The following is a 12,872-nucleotide window of genomic DNA, read 5'->3' as shown; positions in this document are numbered from 1 at the left end:
TGAAAGCTTGCTAGAATGACTAACCTACCCATTTGATTTGAAATCTTCCCTTCAGGACATCGAACACAGTCATAGCAACAGAATTTCTTTTCTTCATCTCCTTTCTTCCAAAATCCAGGGGAACAATGGTCATTACACTGAGAAAGTGGAAGAACCTGGTGAGAAATATAGATGGTTTTGAAAAGGAAGATCTTTAAAACAGTTTCTATTTTTTTTCCTTTATGGAGGCAAATAATCTTTTACTACCCAAAGGCGTCTGAATTTTATTAAGCTAGATTTATACTGTGCATTAAAAAAATGTTGAAATTACAAGGATGTATAAAAGGGCCTGCTTGAAGAGGAGCAGAGCAAGTAAATAAATTGGCATGAAGGCAATATTATGGAAATGAAACAATTCTTGTAATTTCAAATGGAATTGTAACCCACATATAAATTTGTAAACTTGGTTTTTAAATCATAATACCAGTTTATCAATTTGGTAAATGAACATTTGTATGGAATATGCTATTATTTTTCCTTTCAACAACAGAAATCAAATTTGGAAAGTGACTATCTTCAGTATTGTTCAACACATAAAGAGCAACAGATCATAATGGATCAAGATGCAATTTGTGCAGGCTTTTACACAATTATGATTATCTACCTGGTTAAATCCAGGGTGCCAAAGGATTGTGCTCCTCTCAATGATGAATTCCTTTCCTTCTGGAGCATTGGACTTTAACTTTCCAACTTTAACTCTCTGAAAAGATCTGTTCGGAAAAGTGATCATGTTGACAATGTCAAAACCACCTTGACCTTCTCTTTTGTCCTTAAAGAAGACTTTTTCTCCAGCTGAGTTATTAAAAGAAATCCCTTGAATAAACTTGTGGAGCTACTTGAAGAAGGATAAGAAAATGGGAGTCCAGAAGAAAACAATGGATTAGGGATAAAAGGATTAAAACTGAAAATGAAAAAATGTCTTCCTAACTTGAAATATAAAGAAGAAAATTTCAACCCACAATGAATGATCAATAAATGAGGTATGGAAATCATTTTTGTTGTATTAGTCAATGATGACAAGTACTTTCAAGCACCAAGCTCAACAATTTTCCTGGTAGTTTACTTTAAATCTAAAAACTATCATCACTTCATGAAAACAGTGCACCTCTACTGATAAAATACAATTGTCATAGTCTCCAACTCCACAGTCTCAAAACCCTGTTGACTAAACAGCAAAATACTAATAAGAAAAATGAAATATCCACATTTAAGAAAAGTCTGTTGGGCACAGAGCAAAGAAACACTGCCTTCAGATCCTTCTTTGTTGATTTTTTCTTGGAACTGGATTGGATAAATTTATAAGACAGGCCCATTTTATGAAATGGTTATTTATAGAACTAAGGATGATATATAAATCTCATTGACTAGATTGAGAAACTTCCTGACAGTTAGAACAATTAACCAATGGAACAACCTGCCTCCAGAAGCGGTGAATGCTCCAACACTGGAAGTTTTTAAGAAGAGACTGGACAGCCATTTGTCCAAAATGGTGTAGGGTTTCCTGCCTGAGCAGGGGGTTGGACTTGATAACCTCTAAGGTCCCTTCCAACTTTATTATTATTATTATATTATTATTTTCATCCCCTTGTATTCTGTAACTTAGAATCACCTCTTATACCACCAGCTTTCTACTGATATGTGAGTATAGGCTAGGGAAAACCAGCCACAATCAATTGTAGATAATAATGACTATTCACTAAAGCAGAAGATGGGTAAAGCATCTTTTGAGATATTACCTGCCAAGGCTGAAAGTTTGGAAATTCAAACCTTTCAAGCTTTTTTTGTTGGGATCTTGATCTCATTGCCTCATGTAAAGAATATGCCACTGCATAGACCGCATTGTAGATACTGTAACTTTGGCCAGTCATCTGCAACTCAAACACAGGTGCAGGCAGATTCTCCAATTTCTCTTCTCCACTACAATTCGTCTCATCCAATAAGAAAAATTCTTTATTTGAAAATGAACAGTCAAACAATTGCTCCCAAACATCTTGAAAAAATCCATTTTCATGGCTTGAAGATTTGGTGACTTGAAGAAATTCTTTGAAGCCTTGAACATCTCTTGAGTGCACTGTAAAAGAAAGGGCCCCATGGAACAACTGGAGATCCAAACCTCTTTGAAATGCCGTCAGTATGAAATCAATTGGGTCCATTAGGATCCAAACCTTTCTCAATGGTGTGCTTTTTTTATCCTCTAGATCACATAGAAACACAATAATTCTGAGGCATAAAATGGTGAATGATTTTCCATAGACAAGGAAAGCATTTGCTTTCTGATCTATCAGCTTATTACAAATCATTGGGTTTCTTTCAAGAAATTTGGACACATTTTCCAAGTTTACTAGTTGTGTAATTTTTTGTGAGAAAGCTATGCAGATGCCATTCTGGGAAAGCAGTGACTGCAGTTTCTGAAAGAAATGTTCTCCTTTGTTCGAATCAAGAGTGAAGACTCCAATCCATATCCATCCAAACTGGAGAAGAAGTTGTATAATTCCAGTATATTGATGGTCCTCATTTGGAACCATGGTATAAAGTGAAGATAACTTAGTACTCCGGAATTCTTCTTGGGCAAAAGAGCCATAAGTCAACTAAACTAAAAAAAAGGAGAGCCATTATTCATGAGAATCAAGGGGGAAATATGGGGAAAAAATGATTGCTTGCTGAATGGAAATTGAATGAAGGCGTCCCTACACTGAACATTTCTCCGATTAGACATAGATTATGGAAGATGAACAATATAAGCAATATGGTCTCAGCATGAAATATTTCCTCATCTGTGGACTGGATTATGAAGCAAAATTACCATCCTGATATAGGGTTCCAGAATGTTCATCCTCATGAACACCTGGAATATGGCTAAATCTGGAGAAAAGCAACCTAGAAGCAACCAAGGAGAGAAGCAACCTAGATCTAAGGAGAAATTTCCTAATGGTGAGGAGCAATCGACCATGGAAGAGCTTGCCTTCAAAATATGTGGGTGCTTCATCACTGAAGGCTTTGAAAAAGACACTGGGCATCATTTATCTGCAATGGTATAGGGTCTCCTGTGCGAACAGGGGGTGGGACTAGAAGACCTTCAAGGTCCATTACAACTCTATTATTCCATGTTCTATGTTCCTTAGAAGTAGACTTATTGAATAAAATACTTAAATGTGAAAGACTACCCATGAGATTCTGCAGAAATGGAAAAAGTCAAGTGTGTTCTCCTTTATTGCTTTTTATATATACAGATCCCCAAAAGGACCCAAGAGCAGCAATCATCCAAAAATTCTGGAAAAAAACATTTAGTTTTCTACTAAACTATTATTATCAGAGCTCAATAAAGACATAGCACATCTATTGCCAGGTGATGGTCAAAACACAATAGTTGCCCCCTTAAATAAGTTTAATGTTGTTTCTGTAAGCATTGATGATGTTATCTAGTTAAGGTAATGAATTGTCTGCAAGAAAACAAGCAAGCTCAGAGAGCACCAAGGACCCCCAATAACTTATGTTTTCCATTTTAATTTTCCGATCTATGATCATGATAAAAGATTTTGATTTTTTAAAATTGCATTAGCTTGGGCCAATACACTGCATTGTGGAATCAAATTACAGAAGGGTAGCAAAGTGGAATTCACTGAAGTCCGGCATGGTGAACATCTAATATATAACTTTCATTAGAAAAGAAGGCAAAGTTTCTCTCACATCCCCTGCCCAAACTACCTGTGGAATTTTGTAGACATTTACACTATCTGCCATATAAGATGATGTATCCGAACCTAATCCTCCTATGATGGCTATGAGATGCTTCCGGCTATCACATTTGTAGTTAGGGACAAATTCCTGGGATTTGAAAAGCAGGTCCAGAGTGGTGCGGTAGGTCATCCTTGGATTGTGGTAACTATCATAGATGTGGAACCCAAGAGTGATGTTAGGTAAGATTTGGGGGTCCTCATTGATCTCCTTCACAGCAAAAGCCAAGGCAAGGACGTGCTGATAGAATTTGGTTATTACACTGCAAATAGGTTAAATACCCCCATTAGATATATATATATAATTCTTGTAAGGTGGCAACATTTCTATATGAAGAAGAAGAATTTTTGTCTCTTACTGAGGTAGATAGATGTCAGGTTTTCTGAAACACTCAATCATTAGTACAGAATTCAAATATACAAATGTACTATAACAATATAAAAATAGTAGCTTTTTTTCAAGCTACCACTTTATTTTCTATCCACTTAACACAAAACTGAATATGAATAGATAATGTAGACCATTTAAAAAATACTTTAATCTCACTAAATATTCCTCAAAAGACTTCTTGCAGCATAGTTTCATACATTTTACAAGAAAGACTTTAACATAATATAAAGGAAATTATTTCTTCTCCAACAAAATGACTTAGATAACATACAAAAAGTGGCATTTATGTTCAAACAGCTTCTATGTATATACGTTTTGGAGGATCTGATTAAGATTAGAAACTACATGGGAAGAAAAAAAGAACCCTTACAGTGGTAAAGCATAACCTTTTAAAGATGGATGCTCCTTAAATTTAATTTCAAAAAAGAAGTAAACAATTTGAGACACCATCCCACCAATGATGAGGTCACCAGGCTGGTACCAGTCATGTGGAATAAGGAAAGGATGACTTGCAGGGCAGCTCAGAGTAACTATTTTGTTCAACAGGAATACCAGAAGGAGTAACTTCATGACTTTCTGCAAATGGAGAAAATGTCTGGGTCTATCATTCAAAGTGAAGTTGTGGCAGAGAAGACAGAAGGAACCAAATTTGTGGAAGTGAAGCTCACACAATCAGCATTACCTCTTCCTGCCACCCTGTGGCTCTTGAACCTTTTATGTGGATTGTTTCTTCCTTCCTATTGGAGTGATTTCAGTAATTCATAAGGGACATAATTACCACTGAGCTATAGGCAACCTGGCAATTTTCTTGATATAGCTGATCAATATCTTTCTTTTAGATAACATAATAAATGACAGAGAGTAAACTTGTTTTGAAAACATCTGGAAAAATAGAGTTGGACAATTAATAGGTTAAGACTTGATTTTGTATTTTGTATTTTTATATTATTCTGTACATACATGCAGGCTGGATTTGTAAATAATATTCTCCTTTGTACATAATATTAGGTCACACTACTTTATTAGCATGGACATCATAATCTCCAGATAAAATCCCTTATTTGTTAAATTTCTAGCTATGTGTATGCCTGTGTCAGCTCTTTTTCTGGCAAAATCTCCAACCACCTACACCATTCAGAATAACTTATTTACCTTATTTTGAGGATATCTTAGAAAGATTTGTTCCCCAAAAACTCTGCAAGGGTTGAAAAAAACAAATGATCAACTATCACAAATGTTTTAAATAGCATGTTTCATTTAGAGTGACTCAAAATTTTCAACCACTTCATTTTCCCCCTAAGATGAAAATGCAGATATATAAATGTTATATCATTCCCTCATTTCAATCATATGTCTCTCAAGTGGTTCATAGTTTCAAGAAGAAACTAGGGAAAGAAGAGTTAGATATGTTGCCTTATAAAGCTGGAGTTTCTACATTTTTCAATTGCAGAAAAAAATGCATATATTTGATATGATCAGGAATTATATGGGACTGGGGACAGGCATTATCCAATGTACTAGGCCAGTTATGGTGAACCTTTTAGAGACCGAGTGCCCAAACTGCAACCCAAAACCCACTTATGCATCGTTGAGTGCCGGGTGGGTGTGGCCCATTGGCTGGGTGTGGCCCATTGGCTGGGTGTGGCCCATTGGCTGGGTGTGGCCCATTGGGTGGGCGTGGCTGCAGTGGTAACGTCAGACTGGGTGGGACTAAAAAGTTCAATCAATCAATTCCAACTTTGCAAGATCTTTTTCTTTCTGTGAGAAGTTGAAATTGACTGATTGATTGAACCTTTTTTTTTTTTTACATGGCAGCAGAGGCCTAAAGCAAAAAGGTTTTATAAAACCCAGCTGAAGGCCTAGGACTGGGGCGACGGCGCATGTGCCCACAGAGAGGGCACTGAGTGCCACCTCTGGCACCCGTGCCACAGGTTCGTCACCACTGTACTAGGCAATCTCTAAAGCATTCAGTTCATCTTTGTAAGATCTTCTTTGAAATCCTCGTCTCTCGATTTAATTTTGCATATTAGAACATGATCAATTACTGCACTGCTGTGACTAAGAATGGGACGTCAGTGGTAGAATCAAGCCAAGTATACATAGTTTTGTAGTTATTTCTAGGATGTTTGAGGAAACTAGTCATGTATCCTGTGCAAGAGAGCAAAATTTCAGGAATAGTAAATTCCCATCTGGTTCCCTACATAAGGTGTATTTTCTGAATAGCTAAGTGTCAATGAAATTTGGGAGAAACTCCCAGAAAAGAATGGAAACTTTTTTTCTCTGACCCCTATTCTTTTCACAAGGTATGATTGTGGAATCAAATTGTAACTTTCCTAAGCACTTTACAGTGATTGAAGAATTTGACTAGAGATCTAGATCAGTCCAACAGAAGGCTATGAAAATCTACCTTTTCCTATAGGAATTAGGGATATATTAAGGAAGGAAGGAAGGAAGGAAGGAAGGAAGGAAGGAAGGAAGGAAGGAAGGAAGGAAGGAAGGAAGGAAGGAAGAAAGAAAGAAAGAAAGAAAGAAAGGTGGATTTTATCTGTATTCTTCTAATGAATATAAGATGTCTACTGAGCCTTGATTGCTAAAAGCTACTTTATACAATAAAATAAAATCAGAATAGAGCTGGAAGGGACCTTGCAGGTCTTCTAGTCCAACCCCCTGCTCAGGCAGGAAACCCTATACCATTTCAGACAAATGGCTGTCCAATCTCTTCTTAAAAACTTCCAGTGTTGGAGCATTCACCACTTCTGGAGGCAGGTTGTTCCACTGGATAATTGTTCTAACTGTCAGGAAGTTTCTCCTTAATTCCAAGTTGCTTCTCTCCTTAATTAATTTTTATCCATTGTTTCTATTTCACTGGGTTTATGCAAATATAACAACAACAACAACAACAACAACAACAACAACAATAATAATAATAATAATAATAATAATAATAATAATAATAAAGTTGGAAGGGACCTTGGAGGTCATCGAGTCCAACCCCCTGCTCAGGCAGGAAACTCTATACCATTTCGGACAGATGGCTGTCCAGTCTCTTCTTAAAAACTTCCAGTGTTGGAGCATTCACCGCTTCTGGAGGCAGGTTGTTCCACTGGTTAATTGTTCTAACTGTCAGGCAGGTTCTCCTTAGTTCTAGGTTGCTTCTCTCCTTGATTAGTTTTCATCCGTTGCTCATGAAATACTTTGTTTTAAAAGTAGGATCCACATATAGGATCTTTACATTCTTTTTCAAATTATACTTGTCAAACTAGAGGATATTTGTTGGAAATGAATATTTTACTCTTTTTCTTTTCTCTGTTACCCATGCCAAAATGTGAGCACATAGTTTTAAGGAAAGTGATTATGTAATTCTTTTTTATTATTATTTTGTTGTTGTATGTCAATCCTGATTTTATGTTATATCTCTTACTTCTTTAAGGTCCCTTTCTGATGTACAACTTTTTTCATCAGGGATGGGAACTGTAAGACCAAGACAAAATCTCAATTTGCTCACTAAAGCAGTGGTGGGATTCAGCCAGTTTGCACCACTTTGGCAGAACCACTTTGGTAGCTAATTTTTTGTTGCTCAGGCCCAGAATGGACTTCCGGAAGCGGCATCCACACAGAGAACAGTTGTTTAGATATTTGAATCCCACCACTGCTGTAAAGTTACAGTTGTCTCCATCACTACATGTGGCTATGTTTGGAACTGGATCCATCAGCCTCCAGGAAAAAGAATAGATTGGCAGAACTGAGCCCTACAATGGGAGCATATAGTATTCATCTTCTCTTCAAAGTTGCACCATCATTACTTCAGACAACTCCAAAAATGAGTATTCCCTTCAGTTGAACTACTTATCAGCTGCTGACACTCCCAAATATTATTGTGCTGGAGACTTACATTGACAGATTTGGCTTGTACTTCTGAGCAAAAACAGGAAATTGATTCTGACTGGGCATTCCTGTTCCCTCAGATAAAAACTGAAAGTCTCACAAGGTTGAAATATACCACTTATGAATTCAATGTAGGTATTTATTTGATGGAGTGGATAAAGGAGAAAAAAAGCAATGTAGCTTAGCACCCACAGAGAAGGCCCAGGGGGAGGGCCTTCTCTGTGGGTGCCCCCACCCTCTGGAACGAACTACCCCCCGAGATCCGGACGATTCCGGATCTCCTATCTTTTCGCCGCGCCCTCAAGACATGGCTTTTTCAGCAAGCGGGTCTGGCCTAGGGAGAATTTTAAATAGGGACAATTTTAATTAGAATTTTAATGGTAACACAGCAGTAAATATTTGTTTTTAATTGGTTTTTATTGGGGATAGTGTTTGTATCGTTTTAATATGCTGTAAGCCGCCCTGAGTCCTGTCGGGAGAAGGGCGGCATATAAGTTTAATAAAATAAATAAATAAATAAATAAATAAATCTGTTTCTAATTTCCCTCTTCAGATCATCAGCTTAATGGTATAAGCCAGGGTTCTGTTTTACTGTATGAGAAATGCAAACGGATAGATGATTACATTTGGAAAAGTTTTCCTCTTGGGGGAAGCAAAGTACAAGTACAAAATAAGACTAAAGAATGATATTAATATAAATAAATAACAGAAGTCTTCTTGCACAATTGTAACCTTTGCTGCATCTATTCATTCATTTTTGGTTCAATTTGGCTGGAGTTTAATTTTGTTTGCCTTCTATTTCTCCCCATTCTCTTTTTCCTAGCAGTCCCCGAATTCAAATTTTCAATTGCTTTTCATTTCAACTATATATGCAAGGTGGGAGAACTTTATCAAATAGAAGTCAAACACTTTATGGAAACAGTGGTAGAGGGAACATTTTGGTGGGCTTTAATAACCATTAAGAGGTTAAACTGGTTACAGCACTTGAAGAGCAGTTACAGAAAACATTAGTAGTACTTCCTGAAATCTTTGTAAATATTTTCTTTGATATCTTTGTCACTCAGTTTAATTTTGTATATTACAACAGAGGGCATTTTTGTTCTGCTGTGAAAAAAGTAAGGAAGTCAGTAGTACATTCAAGGTATGGTTTCATAGAGATGTATTTAATTCTGGAATGTTTGAAGAAGCTAGTCATGTATCATGGGTGCAACAGGGCAAAAAGTCAAGAAGAGTATGCTTTCATCTGTTTCCCTATATTACATATAAGGGAAAGAAAAAAGAGGAAGGAAGCCATGTTCTGTGACTCCTACTCTTCTCACATGGTATCTTTGTGAACTCAAAAGGTCACCTTTCAAGCACTTTTTAATGTAAGATAGTGAGTATTCAGTATTTTTCTATAGGAATTAGGACAGTGGACAGTGTAGTAGGATATCAGCTGTCACAGAAGAAGGGAGGGAGGGAGGGAGGGAGGGAGGGAGGAAAGAAGGAAGGAAGGAAGGAAGGAAGGAGGGAGGGAGGGAGGAAGATGGCCTTTATCTAGATTCTCCTAATGAATACAAAGTCGCCACTGAATTTAGCTTTCTAGTGGGTTCCTTTCAGCATTATCGAAAAGATTCCACCCCCATTTGCACTCTGATACAGGTGGCCCCAAGAGCTCTCAGGGAGAATGCTAAGACCAGATGACTGCAAATAAATCTGATCCTTCCAACCCTCCCTCCATCCTGTTAAAACTACCACCCCCTTAGCCCTCTCCATCCTGCCAAACCAATGAAGCTTCTTGGATGAGAGGTTTTGTTTAAAGTGGTTTTGTTTATCTCACATTTAAAGGTGATAGGATAGGATAGAATAACAGAGTTGAAAGGGACCATGGAGGTATTCTAGTCCTACCCCCTGGTCAGACAGGAAACCCTATACCATTTCAGACAAATGGTTGTCCAGTCTCTTCTTAAAAACTTCCAGTGTTGGAGCATTCACAACTTCTGGAGGCAAGTTGTTCTACTGATTAATTATTCTGTCAGGAAATTTAATTCAAGGTTGCTTCTCTCTTTGATTAGTTTCCACCTATTCCTTCTTATCCTGCCCTCAAGTCCTTTGGAGAATAGCCTGACTCCCTCTTCTTTGTAGCAACCCCATCCAGTTGTCTTTTGAAAAAGCAACTTTGATACTAACAGTGACTCCTCTGCCACAGAGATTGTAGTACCAGGGCTTGCAGCCATGCCAGGGAGGTTGGTTGCACCAAATTCTGAATCTTTTGTATATTTGGAGCATTGTCAAAGGGCAAAAACTGAACAAAGGTTGCAGTAGAGCATCCACTGTTGCATGGTCAGTCCCTGCTTCTGTTTCTAGATCAGATGTCATGCTGGTCTTTTCCATTGTTCACAGAAAAGTATCACCAGAATGGAGATTAATGTCAGGCAGAAAAAAGAGGTGCATACAAATAAGAGGTTCAAATAAACTGACTTATTGCTTAAATTATCAGCATAAAGAGATAAAGGTAAACAGCATTCAAGGGGAGTTGGAGAGTTACTTCACTTGTGGCTATGGAAGACCTCTAAACTAATTCCTTTTTTCACTCTTCCCTCTGGTTCTACCAACCTTCCATATAAATAAAATTACTCTTCATTATAGTTATTGGGCAGCAAACACTTTGAATAAAAGAAAAGGCAGAAGCAAGAATACATTTCATTTCATTTTATTAAATTTATCATATTATCAATATCTGATAACTGATTAAGTGGAAATAGATTTATGGATAGAGAGTGAATGGTTATGGCCCAGCAAGAAAGCCTTTTTAAAAATAGAATATAGAGGATTCACCAATTCAATAAATTTTATATTTGAAAGAACCCTAAACAATCGAAAACTGATATGTTATGATACTGTGTTAAATATATGTTCTTAAAACTACAGTATTATTATAACTTTATATATATTTCCTATAGAGAGTACTCTTTCTATTCCTTTTTTCAGAAATTTCTCTCAGCCAGAAAAACCACATGATGTACTAATTTCTCTTTGTGAGTTGCTCCCTGAGATTTAGCTGAGGCCTGAAAACTATGATGTAGCATTTTGGCAAAAATATGCATCCCAGTAATGCAGCGCTGGAGGACAAGATGGAGAAGACCTCCACAGCTACCATGGCTTTTCCTTTCGTACTCAGATAGGCTGGAAAGAAGGAGATCCACACACTGCAAAAGGCCAACATGCTGAAGGTGATGAACTTGGCTTCATTAAAACTGTCAGGTAATTTACGGGCAAGAAAAGCCACAATAAAGCTGGCAATGGCCAAGACACCCATGTAGCCCAAGACACAGTAGAAGAAGAAAGCTGACCCCTCATTGCATTGTAAAATCATTTCTTGAGACTCTGAATGCATGTCTAACTCAGGAAATGGGGGTGATATCAACAACCAAAGCATACAAATACATACTTGAAAGAGAGAACAGGAAAAGACAGTAGAAAAGGCCAATCTTTTCCCCACCCATCTTCTCATCTGAGATCCTGGTTTAGTGGCCATGAAAGCCACAACCACTGTGATGGTTTTGGCCAGTACAGTAGAAATGGCCACTGAGAAGGTGATTCCAAAAGCTGATTGTCGGAGGAGGCAGGTCACTTGGCCAGGATGGCTGAGAAAGAACAAAGAGGATAGAAAACAGAGCAGAAGAGAGACAAGCAGGGTGTACGTGAGGGACCGGTTGTTGGCTTTGACAATGGCAGTATCTCTGTGTTTAATAAAGGTCCTAAGTACCCACATTGTGAGGAAGAAGAGAGAAAGAGCAGTTGAAGCTAAACCAATGCCTAGGGTTTCTTCAATAGTTAGAAAGACCACCGGTTTCACAATGCATTCTTTCTTCTCCTTATTTGGATAGTGATCTTCTGAACATTCAAAACAGTCATCCATATCTGGAAAAAAAAGTCAAGGAATTTGTCATCTATGCATTCCCTATTTTTGAATTTTATTTCTATGTAAATACAGCTTTACTTCAATTGTATCATTTAAGATTGGCATAATATAAAGAACAATGGGGAGGGCAATTATTCTTTGAAATGCAGTCTTTCTAACATTTTCAAATGTTCTAACATTTTCAGATTTACTACAATATAGATAATCTGCATAAATTCCAATGATGATTTCATGTGGGTTTTCTGGTGAGAAGAAAGGAGAAACCATGATATTAAATGCTTATCCTAAGTTAACAAAGAAAAATATTTTGTTTACTGAGTCTAAGGGAGAAGAACAACTAATGCAAATAAGATTGAAAATGCAACAAAAATATAAATTTAATTAAATAACTTAATAGATATAGATCATGTCATCATATAAACTCTGTGGTTCAATACATATATAGTTTGTATCTGTATAGGAAACATGAACTGCAGGAATCTCAAAGGCAGATGGATTGTGATCCACAGGTAAAGAAATGAATATTCACCTTGAAGTTCTCATAAAACTTCTAATTATATGCATCCTAAAGTAATGTTCTACAGTTTACTTAAGCATATCTAATGAAAGCTTGCTAGAATGACTAACCTACCCATTTGATTTGAAATCTTCCCTTTGGGACATCGAACACAGTCATAGCAACAGAATTTCTTTTCTTCATCTCCTTTCTTCCAAAATCCAGGGGAACAATGGTCATTACACCGAGAAAGTGGAAGAACCTGGTGATAAACATAAAAGGTTTTGAAAAGGAAGATCTTTATTATTTATTTATTAATTTATTTATTAATTTAATTTATATACCGCCCTTCTCCCGGAGGACTCAGGGCGGTGCACAGCATATTAAAACAAATAACAATAAAATACCAGAATAAAAACCCCT

At 37.0% G+C, this 12,872-nt stretch overlaps 2 protein-coding genes across 2 annotated transcripts in view; both read right to left on the bottom strand.

Moving 5' to 3' along the window:
* LOC107297231 (extracellular calcium-sensing receptor-like) overlaps nt 1-3,906 on the bottom strand; it is a 5,231-nt gene extending 1,325 nt beyond the window's left edge. Inside the window, exons 1-3 of the mRNA XM_015826590.1 lie at nt 3,745-3,906; nt 1,776-2,627; nt 29-155 (exon numbers count right to left, since the gene is read on the bottom strand). Coding sequence (XP_015682076.1) covers nt 29-155; nt 1,776-2,627; nt 3,745-3,906 — 1,141 coding nt within the window. The remainder of the gene's footprint in view (nt 1-28; nt 156-1,775; nt 2,628-3,744) is intronic.
* A 7,147-nt stretch (nt 3,907-11,053) lies between these two features.
* The window catches only part of LOC107297229 (extracellular calcium-sensing receptor-like), a 6,498-nt gene continuing 4,679 nt past the window's right edge, over nt 11,054-12,872 (bottom strand). The window contains exons 3-4 of the mRNA XM_015826588.1: nt 12,585-12,711; nt 11,054-11,952 (exon numbers count right to left, since the gene is read on the bottom strand). Coding sequence (XP_015682074.1) covers nt 11,054-11,952; nt 12,585-12,711 — 1,026 coding nt within the window. The remainder of the gene's footprint in view (nt 11,953-12,584; nt 12,712-12,872) is intronic.

The sequence above is a fragment of the Protobothrops mucrosquamatus genome, unplaced genomic scaffold, assembly GCF_001527695.2.
Source record: "Protobothrops mucrosquamatus isolate PMUCROS unplaced genomic scaffold, P.Mucros_1.0 scaffold3197, whole genome shotgun sequence".
NCBI classification, from domain to species: domain Eukaryota; kingdom Metazoa; phylum Chordata; class Lepidosauria; order Squamata; family Viperidae; genus Protobothrops; species Protobothrops mucrosquamatus.
Note: the sequence above shows the minus strand (reverse complement) of the source record. Positions and strands in the feature narration are given on the sequence as shown.